The sequence below is a fragment of the Mastomys coucha genome, unplaced genomic scaffold (assembly GCF_008632895.1).
Source record: "Mastomys coucha isolate ucsf_1 unplaced genomic scaffold, UCSF_Mcou_1 pScaffold11, whole genome shotgun sequence".
Taxonomy (NCBI): domain Eukaryota; kingdom Metazoa; phylum Chordata; class Mammalia; order Rodentia; family Muridae; genus Mastomys; species Mastomys coucha.
Window position 1 is genome coordinate 2,653,040 of NW_022196893.1, and position 16,696 is coordinate 2,669,735.

A 16,696-nucleotide genomic window follows, 5' to 3' on the forward strand; every position below is an offset into this window, starting at 1 on the left:
ATGCCCCAATGTAGGGGAATTCAAGGGTGGGAAGGCAGGTGTGGTTGGGTGGGTGGGGGAACATCCTCATAGAAGCAAGGGCAGATGGGATAGGGGATGGGGGGATAACCAGGAAAGGGGATAACATTTGAAATGTAAATAAAGAAAATATCTAATAAAAATTAAGATAAAGGAAATAGATGGAAAATATTTAAAATGAGAATAAAAAAATGATTGTTAATAATAAGGGAAGGAAAATACTGAAAAAATAAGAGAAGTATGGTTTTCTGATGATTAGACACATAGATGAAAGATTGAGCCAGTTGGTGATGTGGATTTTTCCCAGAGGCGTGTCAAGTCAACTGGTTGTGAAGGCCAATGACAGCATTGCTTATCAGACAGGAAGGCAAGGAAGAGATTGTAGGAAGGAGGAGGGAAATATAGGAGAGAGGAAGGAAGGAAAAGAAGGAAGGTAGTGGAGATGAAGAAACTAAATGTATGTTTAGTGTACATATCCATCTTAGTTCTGGTTCCATGAAATGATCTAACATATGGAGTTAATACACTCTGGAATTCTCTATGCATCCTAGAGTACCCATCAATACCCCCAGGTTTACAGCACATCTCATAAGAACTTCCCTAAACAGAGCTGTGCAAATAGTTCACCACTGAAGTTTGCCCCTGAAATCAGCTGGCATGGACTCATCTGTTGCATGAACTCTTTCCTAGGTTCTGAGGAAGAATAAGTAACTGAGTGTGGCCAGAAACTCTGAAGGCTACTGAAACATATACTGAGCTTGATTACTGGCCATCCAATGAGGTGATGAGGTGGCCTGATAGGCCTTCCACTGCCTCACTCTGTTAATACCAGCTAATTTGTACAGTTCAGTCCATTCTGTAATATAATTGGACTGACTTATTAAGTCCCTCCATGATGCAAGTCCTTATGTAGGATCCATACTGTTCCTTGACTATGGACAGGAAGGGGGCACTATAGAGCTGAGGGAAAGCCAGTCACTATTCTTAAAGAACCCACACATGGTGGAGCAAGAGCAAAGCTGATAGCAGGTAGAGAGGCAGTTCTCCTGATACAGTCAGTCTGGCTACAAAGTCCCTCAGAACTAAAAGTCGGCATTATTTGTAAATGCCCATCAGGGTCTAGCTCTCTTCTGTGTTGACAATTCTGAGCCCTGGCTATACTGAGATCTTGAACTGATGGCTTGGGGAAATAGGATACTGGCACTCACTGTCTCCATCAGGAAAGTCCACAATAAGGAACTCATGAGCATGTCGGGAGAGCCACTGACAAAGGCACTGGACTGTATACATTCATGTCCTGTCAATCACAGGGTGAGTAGCCTGCTTCTCCACCCAATTCTCATTCTGCTCCATTTGCTGGAAGCCCAGTAGGTGATGAATCTACAGACTGTTCCAGCAGGATTTCTCTGTCACTTGCATTTAAGAAAAACCAGATACCAGAAGTCATGGGAAGAAAAGTTAAGGGAAGAAAGACAAAAATATTGGGAGAGAGTAAGAGGAGGAGGAAATGAGAAATATCTCTATCCCCTTGCTCATTCCCTGGTAGAACAGACTAGTCAGTGGATGTTGTATCTTTTTTCTTAGGTCTCCCTATCAGGACTACATCATCCCCTAGAACCATTCCCTAGGAGGTGATCTCGGCAGCAATCTGATCAGACTCAGAGTATCATGATGGAGCCCCATGGATCTACCAACCCTTCTAACTAGCCCTTTTTCCAATTATCTTCATGCTTCCTTTGAGGCCCCTAGACTATACCCATATAGTCATACAACCCTATCTGGAGACACAGAGGCAATAGGAATAGAGTCATACCCGAGGTCCGGGCATTCCGGGCACGCCACTTTCACCAGGGTCCCCTGGTTCTCCCTGTGGGAAGAAAAATGCAGAGTCAACACAAAAGGGACCACAGCTTGTTGAACACACTGACTGCTAGCTGTAGATAGATCTGGAACAGGGCCACCTGTGTATAGGTGGTTCTGAATTCTCATCCTCCTATATCCCACATTCCCCAGCTCTGTTGTTTAAAACGTGTGACTGAGTATAAATGCCATTTCTGTCACTTCAGGAACCCTCCTACATCTGATATTCCCCAGCTCTGTTACTTAAAAGCATATGATTGAGTACATATGACATCTCTTTCCTTCTGAGAAACGTGGACTAAGGACAATGTGAGAGAATACCCTTTGATTTGAAAATACAAAATACTTGACTAGCCAGAGAAGGGAGTAAATAATATTTACGTTAATGGTCTTAAATAGTGTAACCCTAGGATTCTAAATCAACATACTACAGAGATACAGCACCAGTCACAATAGGTAAATTATGGAATTAGCCTAGGTGCTTGTCAACAGGTGAAATGGACACAAGAAAACATGAATATATATATGTGCGTGTGTGTGTGTGTGTGTGTGTGTGTGTGTCAATTTTATTCAGCCATAAAAAGAATGAAACTCCATTTGTGGGAAAAAATAGATGCAACTTCAGATCATTATGGTAAAGGAAATAGGTCAGATTAAGAAAGACAAAAATATGTTTTCCTTCATTTGTGGCTCCTCATTTTTCTATAGACACATAAAATCAAGGATGTGTATATGGAATAGCAGTAGATGAAGGGCAAGAGAAGGGTTGATCCTAATCAAAGCCCATGGTCTACCTGAACATAAAGGCCTTTCTGAAACCCATCACTCTGTCCAATAAGGATAAGCAAATAAAATGACAATAAATTGGTGTATATCCATGCTTATTCTATATTTTGTTGTCAAAAAATCTGAGTCTAGAGAAAATGAAAAGAACAATGGATTTCACCAAAATATTAAAAATTTTCTTCCACAGCTGCTTTTCAAGGGCACATGTGACCACATACACACTTATAAGAATAAAGTTTATTTGTTTAAACTGTCCATTGCTAGGGCTGGAGAGGTGTCTCAGTGGTTTAGAGCACTGTTGCTCTTACAGAGGACTTCAGTAGGTTCCCAGAAATCTTGTGGCAGTCCATAGCTTCAGTTCCTTGGGAGCAGGGACTAACAAAAGCCTCTTCTGACCTTTGAGGACTGCACACACATGGTTCACAGGCACACATGCAGGCAAAACATTCGTTCTCATAAAATAAAATTTAAAATTCTTTAAAAGTTTTAAAGATTATCCACTGCCTATTTATTCACTTGAGGCATTTAAAGTGGGAATTTGGTTTTGTACTTCCTAGAAACTAACCTTCGACTCTTCCTGTCATTGCCCTTTTTAATGGCTCCCATTGGAGGCTATTTAAAACTGAAGTCTCGCATGACTGATTTATCTCTTCAGATTGACCGCAATACATTCAGAGCCTTCTTGGGTGGCTTTGGGGGAACTCTGCTCCATCTGACCTTGTAAATCCAATCATTTCATCCAAGACTTGGTCCAAAGCCCAGGTGATTGACTACCTTTGGAAGCCAACAATCATGAATCTCCTTTGCTCTTCAGTTTCTGATTCTCAAACTCATGGTACCCTGTGAGTACTCACCTTGGTGCCAGGAAGGCCTGGTGGTCCATTCAGCCCATCCTTTCCAGGTGTCCCCTGGTCCAAGAGAGAAAAGAAACAAAATGAAAGCAATGACATGTTTAAGGAAGACTTAAGGGAAATGCCAATTAGGAGATGACTCTACAGCTATACTGTGGTGCATGGCCTCACCCACTTTCCAGCTGTTTCCCTTTGTAAGAAGAATTGGTCTTTGCCAGCCAGGACTACACAGTGACTACCCTCTAGTCTGTGTCCTGGCTCATTTATTATACATGCAAATGAATGAAGAGGAAAGAGATAGCTCTATTCCTAATCTTGGCCTCAAGAGGCCCCAGGGACAATACCATCCACATTGATCCTAAACTCCTTTACTGAATCACTTGGCTTCATGTGTCTTCCTTCCAACCAAGTTCTTCCCTTCTTCCCTTCTTGTCCTTCAAAGAAGTTAATTTCCAGTCTCCATCATGCCTGTCATCCCAGCCTTGTATTTCCAAAGAGTTTCATAGTGTGCCTTCTAATTCAAGGTGTATTCTCTACCCTACCCTTAAGATTTTATCCCAGTTGCTGGGTGCAGATGAGGAGACAATGAATCCCAAAATGGAATGACCTCTGAAGTCACAGAGACGGGGATGGGAAGCCTTCTGAATACAACTGCAATCCCCTGCACTAAATCTAAGATGTATTGTCACCCCTATTTCATAAGGCCTTAAATCATATATCTTCAGCCCACACATTTCCTCATGAGAACAGATGGAAAACAGGCTCCCTCATAGACTACCTCTAGGGTTATTTCTTGGTATCTCTTTATGCTATTAAGTCAACTTTTTGGCTTTCATTCTTTAATAAAAGGGCCTTACTATGTAGCCCTAGCTGGCCAGGTATTCTTTATATAATTCAGCCTAGCCTTGAACTCACAACAATCCTCCTGCCTCAGACTATTACATGCTAGAATTACAAGTATGTACTACATGTATACCTTAAAATTTTCATAGCTTTTTTTTTAACGTTCCTGCTTGCTTTTCTAAATGAGAATTTTCTGTATCTGATTTAAGATTCCTATCTCTCTGTGCTCCCAGAGTCAGAACTTGTTCCTCCTGCACAGAAGAGGTTTGGTGATCATCATGGCCACAGGAGAAGGAGTCACTTGTTTCAGAGAAATCATGATAGTGACCAGGAAAGATCAAAGTCCAAGGCCAGAGCTGAGCTACAGCTTCATCTTGACAAAACCATAATGCCAATTAAAACTGCTGTCCCACAATGCCTCCATAGAGTGGGGACAGTTGTTGATGGTCATTTGAACACTTTATTTTCTGTTCTATTTGAGTTAGAGTCTACATAGCCCAGGATAACTTAGAACTTGCAGCAATTCTCTTGCCTCAGCCTCTCTAGTCCTGGAATTACAAGTATATGCCATCCTTCCCAGTTTAATGAGCATACTTTTAAATAAACACATTGCCTCAGAAGAGATTAGCGAGTTTGAGCTGCTGTATGGCCCTGCCACCACATGTCATTGGTGACAGTGCAATTGGTGATTGTGCCTAAGGAATGTCTCTAGGGAACTATGCACTAACCAGGTGCTTCTCCAGGTTCACATTCATTCACCTGAGCATGAACTTTATGACTGAAGTCTTTGAGGAGTGGCAGAGCTTCAGTTATGGGTTGGCATGCACCTCTGAGCCTATCTCCTGAGTCTTTTATCTATGTCCACAGAGGGATCTGTGACCCAAATAGAATGGAGAGTTCTGTGTGCTGCATGTTCTGTCGCATCCAGAGCCTCCATCCATACCCTGGCCTTTACCTCTGGCAGTTCCCACAAGGAGCTTGTTGTGAATAAACCCCTGAGTAAAGGAGCCCCTGAGGTTTTGGGACATCAGGTCAGAACCTGGTTTCAGAGTGGCAGACTGTTCCCAGGACATTCCATTAGTGTGCCTAAAGAGGCTTACACCAGTGTTCCAAGGAAACATGTCTACCTTTAGCTGAGTTATTTTCTCGTAACATCAAAGCTAGCTGATTCCTAGGGCTTAGAAGAAATCAGAAAGACCTTGAAATGCCAGGATCTCCTCCATCTCTAAGTGGGAAACAAGGCCAGGAAAAATAAGGATGGCGTAGTGATCCCTGATATTTCAGTGGGAGGGAATTCATGGAGGTTTCTTTGGAAACAGTAACAAGGTTGACCAGGGCCAATAGGAGGCAGTCTCAGGAGACAGCATGAGAGAAGAGAGAACCAGCTTGCTCCAGCCTCATGATCTGCTGTAAAGAAAGGGGCTTCAGAAGGTATCACCAGATCTGGGAGAGAGCCCTGGGGCCAGGGCTAATACTTGGCTACATCTGACATGGGAAAAAAGAGGTCAGTAAGGGACAAAAAGCAGAAGGGCCGAAACAACTCACCACATGCCCAGCAGGCCCAGGTTTTCCCGGGAAGCCGAGCTCACCAGGTAAACCCTGAAAGAAGAAGTATAAAAAATATGTCAGTCTATTTGAGATTACAGTCTTGTCATGATGCCGTCCCTGGCACAGGATCCAGCCTCTGGCTCTAAGAAGAATACTTCAGGGTGTCTGCCACCCTCACTACCAGCCACTGTAAAATACAGAATAGCTCCAGATCTATGGTTGGTGAACTTGTAGCATGTCTGTTCTGCAACTGAGACCATTACCATGCCCACCCAAGCCCAAATACTTCCTCTTCATACTGCTGGGTGCATTCTGCCCAAGACTTGCTATGGGACAGTTTCCCAGGTGATCTTTAAAGGATTAGAGGGAAGAATGTTAACAAACACTGGCCATGGTATTGTTTTGTGAGAACAGACCACAAAAATCTATGCATACTTGAGTAGCAGACCACCCTGGCAGACCCCCATACCATGTCACAAGAAGATACCAAGTGTTATGCTGACATAAATTCACTTAGAAGTGCTGGATCCAAGAGCCTGAGAGTGCAGAAGCTTGGAGGTGTGTGCATCTAGAGTCTTCCTGCCTGTGCCTTTATTCTGAATATAGGACAAAGCCATCCCCTGCCCTTGAAAATGCTATCCAAGTTCCCCTTTGAGAGAAAATCTTACCGGGGGTCCCCCAGGTCCAGGGGGCCCTGGAACACCAGGTGGTCCAGGCGGGCCCTGTATAAAGAGAGTGGGTGGTTATGAAAGTACACAGAGATGCTTCCTGGTATGTTACAAACCAGTGTTTGAGTTAAAGAGTGGATGGAGTGGCAGTGTGGGAAGACGTCAGCTTCTTCTGCCTTACCTAACTTCAAATAGAAAGGAAGAGAGATGATAAAGTGAAGTAAAATTTGCAAAATACTAATAAATATCCTATTGGTGTGCTGGCTAGTTTTTGTCAGTTTAGCACAATCAAGGGTCATTGGGGAAGAGAGAGACTCAACTGAAGAATTACCTCTATCAGATGCAGGGGGATTACCTTGACTATTGATTTATGTGAGAGGCCCAGCCCACTATGAGCAATGCTACCCTTGGGTGGGTGGATCTGGGCTACATATGAAAAATAGCTGAGCAAGCCAGAGGAAAGCAACCCAGTAAGCAGCTCTATGAACTCAGCGTCAGCTCCTGCCTTCAGAGTCTGCCTCAGTGGCTTCACTCAGGGACCGGCTATAACACAAAGGTCAAATGAACCCTATCCTCCACAAGTTGTTTTGGGTTAGTGCTTTATCACAGAATCAGGAAACCAAACTAGAATGAATCTGCTTTATGACTTATCGTGCTGTATAGTTAAATCATTTGAACATTTAAGGAGACCATACACATGTGTACATGCATACACAGATGTATACAGCAGTCACTCATTCACAAGACTCTCCCAGCACACACTTCGTCATTACCAATCATGGCCAAGAGCTGATGTCAGTGTCGGCATCACAGAACAGACTGTGATAAGCCTGTTGATATCCTACCTTCATCAAGATCTCTCCCCTGCACATCCCTACTCCATGGGGATCAATCTGACCAGGAGTAGAGATGTGCATTTTATGTGTACAGTCTAAAGGAGTATACGCATCTAGAACTATGTTAAACTCCAAGTATTCATTTCCCATGCTAATAATACAGGGCAGGGAATAAGTAAATTCGATAGGAAGCCAGGGCTCATGTTTCTATGATCATGAGGATGAGAAGGGGAGAAACGTACGAAGAGGAACCTGGGCGCTGAGTAGAGGGTGACCTACGGACTTGGAAGCCTGAGGCAAGGGGCTTAGAGGAGGCAACTGAACCTTGAAGAAGGCAGAAGAAATGCCCAGCAGGCTAGGCACACAGCAGCAAGCAGAAACCAGCTGCATAAAGGCCAGTAGAATTGAAGGCACTGTGGATTACACAGTAGCCAACGGTTCCATAAGAGGTCAGAGCCGGCCTGGAGGTGCCAGTGTGAAGAGCTAAGAATACACCTTAGGAATAACTAGAAGGTCAAAAGAGACATGTGTCAGCCATGTGTCTTTAGATTTGCAGATGTCATATGGAAGCCACCAAAGACAAGAGACATATGCTCAGCCAGGGGCTGGTGGTCACTATGCGATGATGGGGCTCTGGGAAAGAGTGAGGCTCCTTCTGAGTATCTGCAGGTTCAGGACAGTCCTGACAAGTGGCCTTTCATCTGAGAACATCCAGACACATGGAAGCTGAACACCCTGCAGGGGCTCCTGTTCTTGGTTTTGGTGGTGATATATCCTTGCTTTCTCAGCCTGGAATTTTGTATTCTTCCTGAAATATTTACAACTTTCCCCATCCTACACAACTTCTAGGAGCACTAGAAGGCACTAAAGCATGTGCTTGCCCAGGTCTCTCTGGATGTGTCGCTCCCATTTCCACTACTTCTCTTCACATGCCCCTCTCTTCTGAAATGGTGCCCAGGTTCTTGGGTCCCCTCTGTGAACAAAGTCAAGATCCAGTTCAAGGTAACTTCTTATGTTACACTCAGATCCTCAAGAACCAAACATTCTCGTTCCCTCTGAATCTCGAAGAGAAACTAACTCGGGAAGTCATACTCAGAAAATGCCTAAGTCACCCCAAAGGAATACTTCCAGGGACCATTTGTATTCAGAGAACAATAATAGAATATGGCCACTGGAGGGCGATAAAAAACAAAAAATGACACACTGGTCAAAATAATGAGCTATCCCGTTTACTGCCTCAGGGTGGCATGTGTGAGTCAAACATTCATACACAAAATAAGAGCATTTACAAAACAGGGCTTTGAGTGGTAGCTAGAGCTGTTTCTCAATGGCTCATTTAGGCCTGGTAAGTCTTTGGGGCAGCATCTATCCCGTTTGGGATGTTTGCCCTAAGTCTCGGTAGCTGGGGATGCTATAGTGAACTGAGAAATGCCCTGGGTAAAAACCAACCTATCATCCTTATTGGACAAGGGCTGGAGAAAGGTGGCATCAAGTGTGACTGCCAGCCTTGCCCATCATCCTCAGCACTGCACCCACCTGCTGCTCTTGATCAACTCTGTTCACCTATCTGCATGCTGAGGGATCTGGAGAAATTCCCAGACACACTTCCCCATTAAAGCTCATACAAGCCCACTCACTGTCACTCGAGGATCCCTCAGGCCCCACAGCACCCTCCAATGGAGCTTACACAGAGGGATTTTCTAGAAAGATACACAGATAGTACTCAGCTGGCCATGAGGACATTTCCCTTTCTTCCCTCCTTACATACCTGGCCATACAGATGGCTCTAGAATGTTTAGTGCCTTCTAAAACATTTCTTTCAGAAATTGGGCCTCCTGGCCAGCCCACTGCTACTCTGACCTCATTTACCCTCCCCCTCTTTCTGCAAACATCCTTGCCCTGATGCTGCTGGTGGTGGTAGTGCCCTGGCACACAGCAGTCTAGGGTTGACGATATTCAGTGACTAGCTAGTGAAAAAATGAAACCTTTAGTGTTTGAGAGTGAAGAAAACAGGCCTAGAGAGTTTAAGGACCTTGCTAAGGGTCATGCAGCTATCTTCTCCAGGTGCAAAAGAGGTATATGCATCCTGAAGGGTCCATCTGCCTCAGAGTCACCTAAATGGGAAGTTATACACACACAGACCAGAGCCGCCTGTTTAAACTCCTGGGTAGCAGGTTAGGATCAGGTGCCTAAGGTCAGGAACTGGTGTGATGCTCAGTGTTGCAGATGTCTCTAGTACAGGATCATTCCATGCCACTAACCTCATCTGCAGCCACCTCCACTCTATCCCTAGCTCTGTTTCTGTATGCATAATACAACAGAGAGGAGGCACAGTGTGCATAGGAGACACAGAAAAGAAGGTAGAAGCCTGGATGACCTGCCAGGAATAGAAGCTCCATTTTACCAGCTCTACCTCATTTTAGACCCCACACTGATCAAGTGAGGCATCCCTTCCCACCCCAAGCTGCAAATGAGAAAAGGAAATGGGAGTCAAATCAACTGGGAGTCCAGGCTGGAATGGAACACACCGTAGTCCAATGCACCTCCCAACCTGGAATGCCACTCTGGTCACCCTGCTAAAGATGCCAATCACATGGCCTTCTTGTCACATTCTGCCACTTAAGGAGAATCTAGACTGTAAAAATGTCTTTGATATCTCTGAGTCTGAAGATTTAGCACCTGGTTCTGCTGTGCACACAGTAGGAAGTTAACAGAAGTTCGAGGCAGTAAGAAGAGAAGCACTAGGTTTGTCCTCAGGAATTAAACCTACCCACTGCAACAGCCACATTGATGAAGAAAGAGTCAAAAGCAGCTGGAAACAGCTGTTACAAAGTCTGGAGACTGCTACCAGGAGGTATCACACAGCCTTTGGCATCCGTTCCAATTCACACAGAGCATCTTGCAAGTCCAGTTTGGGGGGTGGGGTAATGCAAAGCAGCATTCATCCTGCCCCAGGGACCTGCTCTGCTGGCCTTTGCGGTCTCTGAATGGTACTAATGCTTACAAAGGGCAGCAGATTCTCATGAACAGCTGTCTTGCCTCTGGTTATTCTTTCTATTGAGTCTCTTGTTGTCGTTCATGGATACTTAAGTGAAGTGTGGGTTTTCAGGTGATAAGGAAGCTCCTTATTCCCCCTCCTGCCCCTGCCAAAAGAAACCTCTTTAAAAACTGGGATGCTCCACAGTCCCTTCCTCTGTTGCATATAAAGATTTTAGTGTCTCAGGGAAGGAATGGAACTAACAGAAGATGAAGACTGGGATGCAGGATGCTTCAGTGTCTGCAGCTTCTCAAGATGCTGCCATCAAGCAACTCATCTCTGAGACAAGAGATGAGCTGGCCAGAATTCATGTGAAGACTTAAGGCTTGAAACTGAGGCTACGATATGGTTCAGTGGTGTAGACCTGCCTGACATGCACGATTCCACACCACTGCAAAACAAAAAGACAAAATATCTGTGGCTTTGAGTGTCCTAGATAATATTCCAGATGGCCTCAGGCTACCTCAAAGGATTTCACCTTCAGAACCTTTATCACACCAAATATGCAGAGGGGCTATACATTATTATATACATCTGTGTGTGTGTGTGTGCGCGCGCGCATGCCTGCACATGCACACCCACAGAGAGGGGAGGAGTTAAGGAGAGAGGGGGAGAGAGAGAATATACATACTCCTATTTTTTTCTTTTAAACATTAATGAAAGCATCTAGCCAAATTAATCAGTCTATTAACAAGTAACACATTAGCCAATAGATATAAATGTTGACAAAATGCCTGCCTGTTTGTATTACCATTAATGAAAACAAAGTAATTACTCTCCATATTAATTAAATAATCAGCCCACTAATTATTAGTGAAGTAACATTTAATCCCTATACAGTGACTAAACAGCTATCTGATGCAATTAGTAGTTACAATGATGATATGTAAGTAGCTAATTAATCTAATTATTATTAATAAAGAAATAGCAAATAATTATTTCTACTACAGTAATTGCAACTGTGGTATGTTTATGAAGTTGAATAGAATTTGAAGACACATGAAAATTGCCTGCATGAATTAACAGAGCAATCAAGTTAATTCAGTGTGCAGCTGGGACACTTCTGGGAAAAAGGTATTCACAATTTGTATTCTCCTAAGGTGAAACTATGATCCTCGCCCATCTCAGGGAATTCTGTACAGTCCTAGGAGCCCACCCAGGTCTCACACCAGTTCTGTCCCCTGGTACATTCTCCCACTCACAGTCTTGATTCCTCACCCAGTGGCAAGCAACATCACCTTTGCACAAACATGTGAATGTGGCTGGACCCCACAAAGACTTCAATTTTCCTTATGCTCCTTGTGAGAGAAGTCTCCTGCATATGACAGCAGGGGTGGATGGCTTTGACTCTGAGGGCCTACTGTTTTCTGAAAGCCTGAACAAAATTGGCAATCATCGCAAAGCTAGGCTGTCTTATTCAGCAGTTCATACTGCAACTGATATCAGAAAGGAGCAAGACAGTAAGCATGGGATGCCACAGAGAGCATGCCACCTTCTTCCTAAATTCAAGAGCAAATTCTTGGGCAGTGCGACTGAACTTGGGTTTATGTGAGGTTTCTTTCCATATTGACAATGTTTACCACTATCATTTCCTAAGAGAACCTGTGGGGCTGTAGATAATTAAAACACAGAATGCAGTGTCACCATAGGTGGCATACAGTGATCCAATGCAGTACTGATGTGCAGTCCTAACTCAGCTGATACATTTTATGCTCCTACCCAGATTTGCTGGAGATTTTCTTTATAGAAAACAGAATTTTACCATTAGTTGAAATTCTGAAGATTAACATTTGAAGAGCTCTACACCTGTTCACTATTTAGGAATGAAAAGACAAACTCCAGTTTTGTGTGTAACAAAGACTAACTCAAAGACTTCTAAATAAAATTAAGAAGAAAACTGAACAGACTTTTACATTGAAAACTGTAAGGTAGGGCTGAGAGAGGATGGCTCAGTGGTTAGGATTGCTTGCTGCTCCTTCAAAGGGCCTGAGTTTGAATCCCAGCACCCACCTTAGGCAGCTCATGATCATCTGTAACTCCAGCCCCAAGGGGTCTGACACCCTCTTGTGACCTACACTGGTGTACACACACACACACACACACACACACACACACACACACACACACTTAAAATAAATCATGTTTTAAATATATGGTTGCAGTTTTTTAAAAATTAAAATCAGAGACTCAGCCCATGACATGAATTTCTGAATGGGAGCAGTTGTTACCTGAATTGTGAGAGCCAGTGTGATTATGTATTATTCATCCACTTAGGGAGCAAACTGTATCATTATACACAATTTATAATAAATAGATAACTTGTAGCTATAAACATTTAGTGCAAAGAAGGTGCTCACAAAACTGAACAACAACAACAACAACAAAATCCAGCAAGTGAAATAAGGCCCCAAAGAGGATCTTGGAGGAGAGTAGCTGCCCTGGGGTTGCTCATGTCCTCACACCTCATGATGGACTTGGCCCATCACCCACAAGCTACCCAGCCCACAGAGCCCAGGAGCTTTCGATTTTACTCAGGAGAAGCTACACTCTGCTGACAGGAAGTCAACCAAGACTAGATGCAATGATGTGTGAGCACTACAGTAGTGTCTTACACCTGCAGGAATTAAACCTTCCTTCTGCCCTGGCATCCCCTTCAGGGCTATGCCTCCCACCATGGAATCAACAAATATCCAATTCACAACCCTGTACCAGTCTTCCCTATTCACCTTCATTTTTAAAGGATAATTTGACATCTGGAGGTTTCGGGAATCTACAGAGGATCTGCCCCTCCCAGACTAAGCTAATTCCTAGACACAGCCAAGTGGGTTCCCGGAAATAAGGTTTTCCTGTGAAAACTAAGAAATCCCTGGTTCTGGTCTCCATCTATTGTGTTTCACCAGGATCTTAGAGTCTGGACCTTGACAATATCCCCTGGCCCAAATTGCTCCAAGACCAGACCCCAGTAAGTGGAAGAGCATTTGATCACTTGATCACCCAGAGTGTGCTGCAACATTTCCAACAGTCCAGTGTTCAGCTGCTGCACAGCCTTCCTTATTCACTGTGCTTTCATTGAAACCCACAGTAAAGGCTCTTACCATGCCCACCCCGGATCACCACAGGACTCCCCTACACATCTTCAGACACACAGCACTCCATGCTATGAGAATTGTGAGGAACGGCCTTACCAGTGGCTTCCATTTCTCATCTGTTGGTCTTGCATGACTGGATACCAAGAGAGCCAAGAGTGGCTAGAAAACACTCTCTGCCCTGGTCTCCTCCTGTCCAGTTAGCATGTGGGTCCCTTAGGTGACAGATTCTGACCACTTAGGTTTTACAGCTCCAGAGTGAAGTTTGGTATACAGTAGGTACTTGGAAGTACAGGTTAGATTAGTAATCAGTGAACCAGATTGGGAAATAAACACAGAAGAAATAGTGACTAGTCCAGGAATGAAGGGAGACACATGTCAGGAAAACAGAGGGGGAATGGCAGAGGAGCAGAGTAATGTGTCGTTATGTACGCAGGGCTGTCTTTGTGTCCAACATCAGAGAGCACCCAGTGCTCCCGGCAGTACCTACTCTAAGCACCATAATCCCCTCTGACCCAACTCAGGATAAAAGTAAATTCCATAACACATCCAGGCACCACGTAGTATCTGCTGTGAATCTCATGTGGCCTGGTTCTGAACATAGTTCCTATGTGATTTGGGATGCATTGTGCACATCAAAGTTACCAGGCAGAGGCTAGTGATGTGTGCCTGTATTGCTTGGCTCAACACCTGGCGTCAAGTGAAGCTCTGCCAGATGACAATGGCCTTGATGTCAGATGTTGACAGAGAAAGAAAGGAGTGGTCTTTGCCAGTTAGAAACCAGAAGTACAACAGAAAAACATTTACAGCTGAAAATAATTTTGAAGAGCTGAATTAATACTGATTTTTTTTTTGTCTTTGAGATAAGGTCTCACTATGTTGTTCAAGCTAGACTTGAACTCCTAGGCACAACAGATTTGCTTTATTCCAAAGCAGGTAGGACAGTGGATGCCCACACTAGAGGGACTGTGGGTGAATACTGTATCCTACCCTGCATCATCTTCTTATCTCATCTCACCTTACCTTATTGCTCTTTTTGAATCAGTGGCTCATTCAGTAGCCCAAGATGGCTGAACTCACCTTGTGGCTCAGCTTTTACAAAGAATGAATATGACTTAGGACCACCACTTTTAGCTCTCTATGTTTGTGTCTGCATTAGTAATATGTTTATTTTATTAAAATACAATGAATTTTATATTATACTTGTATTATATATAATTTTATATATACTAGTGTATATTTGTTAGACAAAGTGATAGACCTCATGCTCTTATTTTTGGTCAACCATATAATGTCCCTGACCATATTTATCCCCATTATCTTTTATTCTCATAACCTGTTTATTCTAGTCCCTTTCCTATTTCCAAATAGTTCCACTTCTTTCATGTGGTGTGTGTGCCTAGATATGTGTGTGCATTTGTTTTGTGTGTGTGTGTGTGTCCCCTTGTGTGCACAGCCATATACATGTGATCATGGTTCCAAATGAGAAAGAAAAAAGCCTAGCTTGCTTTTTGTGTTATTGTTGTTTGAGTTTTTCATTTGTTTGCTTTTTCAGGAAAGTGGATGTAACTGGTTGTCATTCCTTCTAATCCTCTGATGGTGACCACCAAGATGCCAGTTGCAAGCTATGAACTGCTACCAGGCCACGGAGTCAGACGAAACAGCATTGCTATGGGGGAACTGGAAAGCAATCCTTACCTGTGGCCCCAGCGCTCCAGGGGTTCCTGGTGGACCCACTTCACCTTTCTTCCCCTGAGTGCAGAAGAGAAGCCAAAGTTAACAGTGAAGCATCATCCCACAAAGCCCAAGGAATAGTCTCTCAGGGAAATTCTGCCTCGGTAACTCAAGCTCACTGCCTAATGGGTTACAGCCCCAGGAGCACCCAACAGAGCTTCAGTGTAGTATCAAGCAAAGGGGGCTCATGCTTGGGGCTCCAAGAGGTCGGGTTTTTTCCTATCTCTTTATGTAACAGTAAAGATAATACAGGGTCCACTATTCCCAAAGCAGAGCAAACAACAGTATTGTATATTGTGTGTATGATTTGTTGTTGATACACATACAAATATATGGAAAGTATCTTTTCATGAAATATATTCTGATCACATTTTCCCCTCCTCCAGCTCCTCAAAGATCCTCCTCACCTTCCTTCACACCCATATACATGATTTCAAAGCCCCTGGGGCTCCTGGTCTCCTAGGTCTACATAGCCTTCCTGATGGTGGTCAAGCTCTCTAGAGAAACTTTATGAACAGACATGAATCTCTCTCCCTCTCTTCCACTCTTCAATACAATTGCATGGTACCTACTGCCTTCATGAACCTTGCTTTCCAACAGTAGTTTCCCTGAGCTTCATCTTACAGGAGGATTGGGGATGCCTCTGCCCCCACCTTCTATACTCTATTTATGTAAAGAGTCCCCAACCCACGGATAAGGAGGTCACTGAGTCTGTGAGCATCCTTCCATGGTACGAATCTACGGAGTGAATGGGCTACATCTTTGAGGTATTCATGGGGGCAACCACCCTGATTAGACCTAATATATGATATATACAGGCATAGCAGGCTTTGTCTCTCCCTGGACCCAGGCATGGTACTTTCTCTTTGCTCTTTATCTTCTTCTGCTCCTTATTCCCTCCTACTCCTTTCTTCTTTTATCTCTTTTTCTATAATCCTTCTTTCTGTCCTCCTCTTCTCCCCCATCTTTCTTCCTTTCTCCTTCTCTTCTTCTTCTCCTCATACCACATGAGCATGTGGACATCTTCACACACTGAATATAATTGAGACATACAACTGTGGGAGGCAAAGGAGCCAAGAACAGAGCCCCGGAGGATCTGAGTGTTCTGGACCAAGTAGAGCCATCCATGGAAGTCCAGGGTTGAAAACAACCACACAGCTTGTTTACTGTGTGCAGGCTCTGAAGCACACAAATGATCAAATGAGGTCTGACGACAGAATAAGGTTGGTCAAGCCATACCAGCATGCTCAGCATACTCCATCCCTCTCACGTATCAGCTCACCCCTAGATTACTGCAGTACCCTCAAACAGATAGTTTCCTTCACTGCTTTTCCCCTTATACTCATAAAGCACCCACTGTATTCCTTCTGCCCAAACATCACTGTGCTTCTTAACTCAGACCAAAATGTCTATGTCCCCAGCTTGCCCT

At 43.9% G+C, this 16,696-nt stretch overlaps 1 protein-coding gene and 1 long non-coding RNA gene across 2 annotated transcripts in view; one reads left to right on the forward strand and one right to left on the reverse strand.

Annotated features, from left to right (window-relative positions):
* The window catches only part of Col22a1 (collagen type XXII alpha 1 chain), a 248,131-nt gene that overhangs the window by 115,945 nt on the left and 115,490 nt on the right, over nucleotides 1–16,696 (reverse strand). The window contains exons 23-27 of the mRNA XM_031345491.1: nucleotides 15,232–15,285; nucleotides 6,575–6,628; nucleotides 5,904–5,957; nucleotides 3,519–3,572; nucleotides 1,832–1,885 (exon numbers count right to left, since the gene is read on the reverse strand). Coding sequence (XP_031201351.1) covers nucleotides 1,832–1,885; nucleotides 3,519–3,572; nucleotides 5,904–5,957; nucleotides 6,575–6,628; nucleotides 15,232–15,285 — 270 coding nt within the window. The remainder of the gene's footprint in view (nucleotides 1–1,831; nucleotides 1,886–3,518; nucleotides 3,573–5,903; nucleotides 5,958–6,574; nucleotides 6,629–15,231; nucleotides 15,286–16,696) is intronic.
* The window catches only part of LOC116073530, a 38,742-nt gene that overhangs the window by 20,512 nt on the left and 1,534 nt on the right, over nucleotides 1–16,696 (forward strand). Inside the window, exon 2 of the long non-coding RNA XR_004111854.1 lies at nucleotides 15,089–15,371. This is a non-coding gene — a long non-coding RNA (uncharacterized LOC116073530). The remainder of the gene's footprint in view (nucleotides 1–15,088; nucleotides 15,372–16,696) is intronic.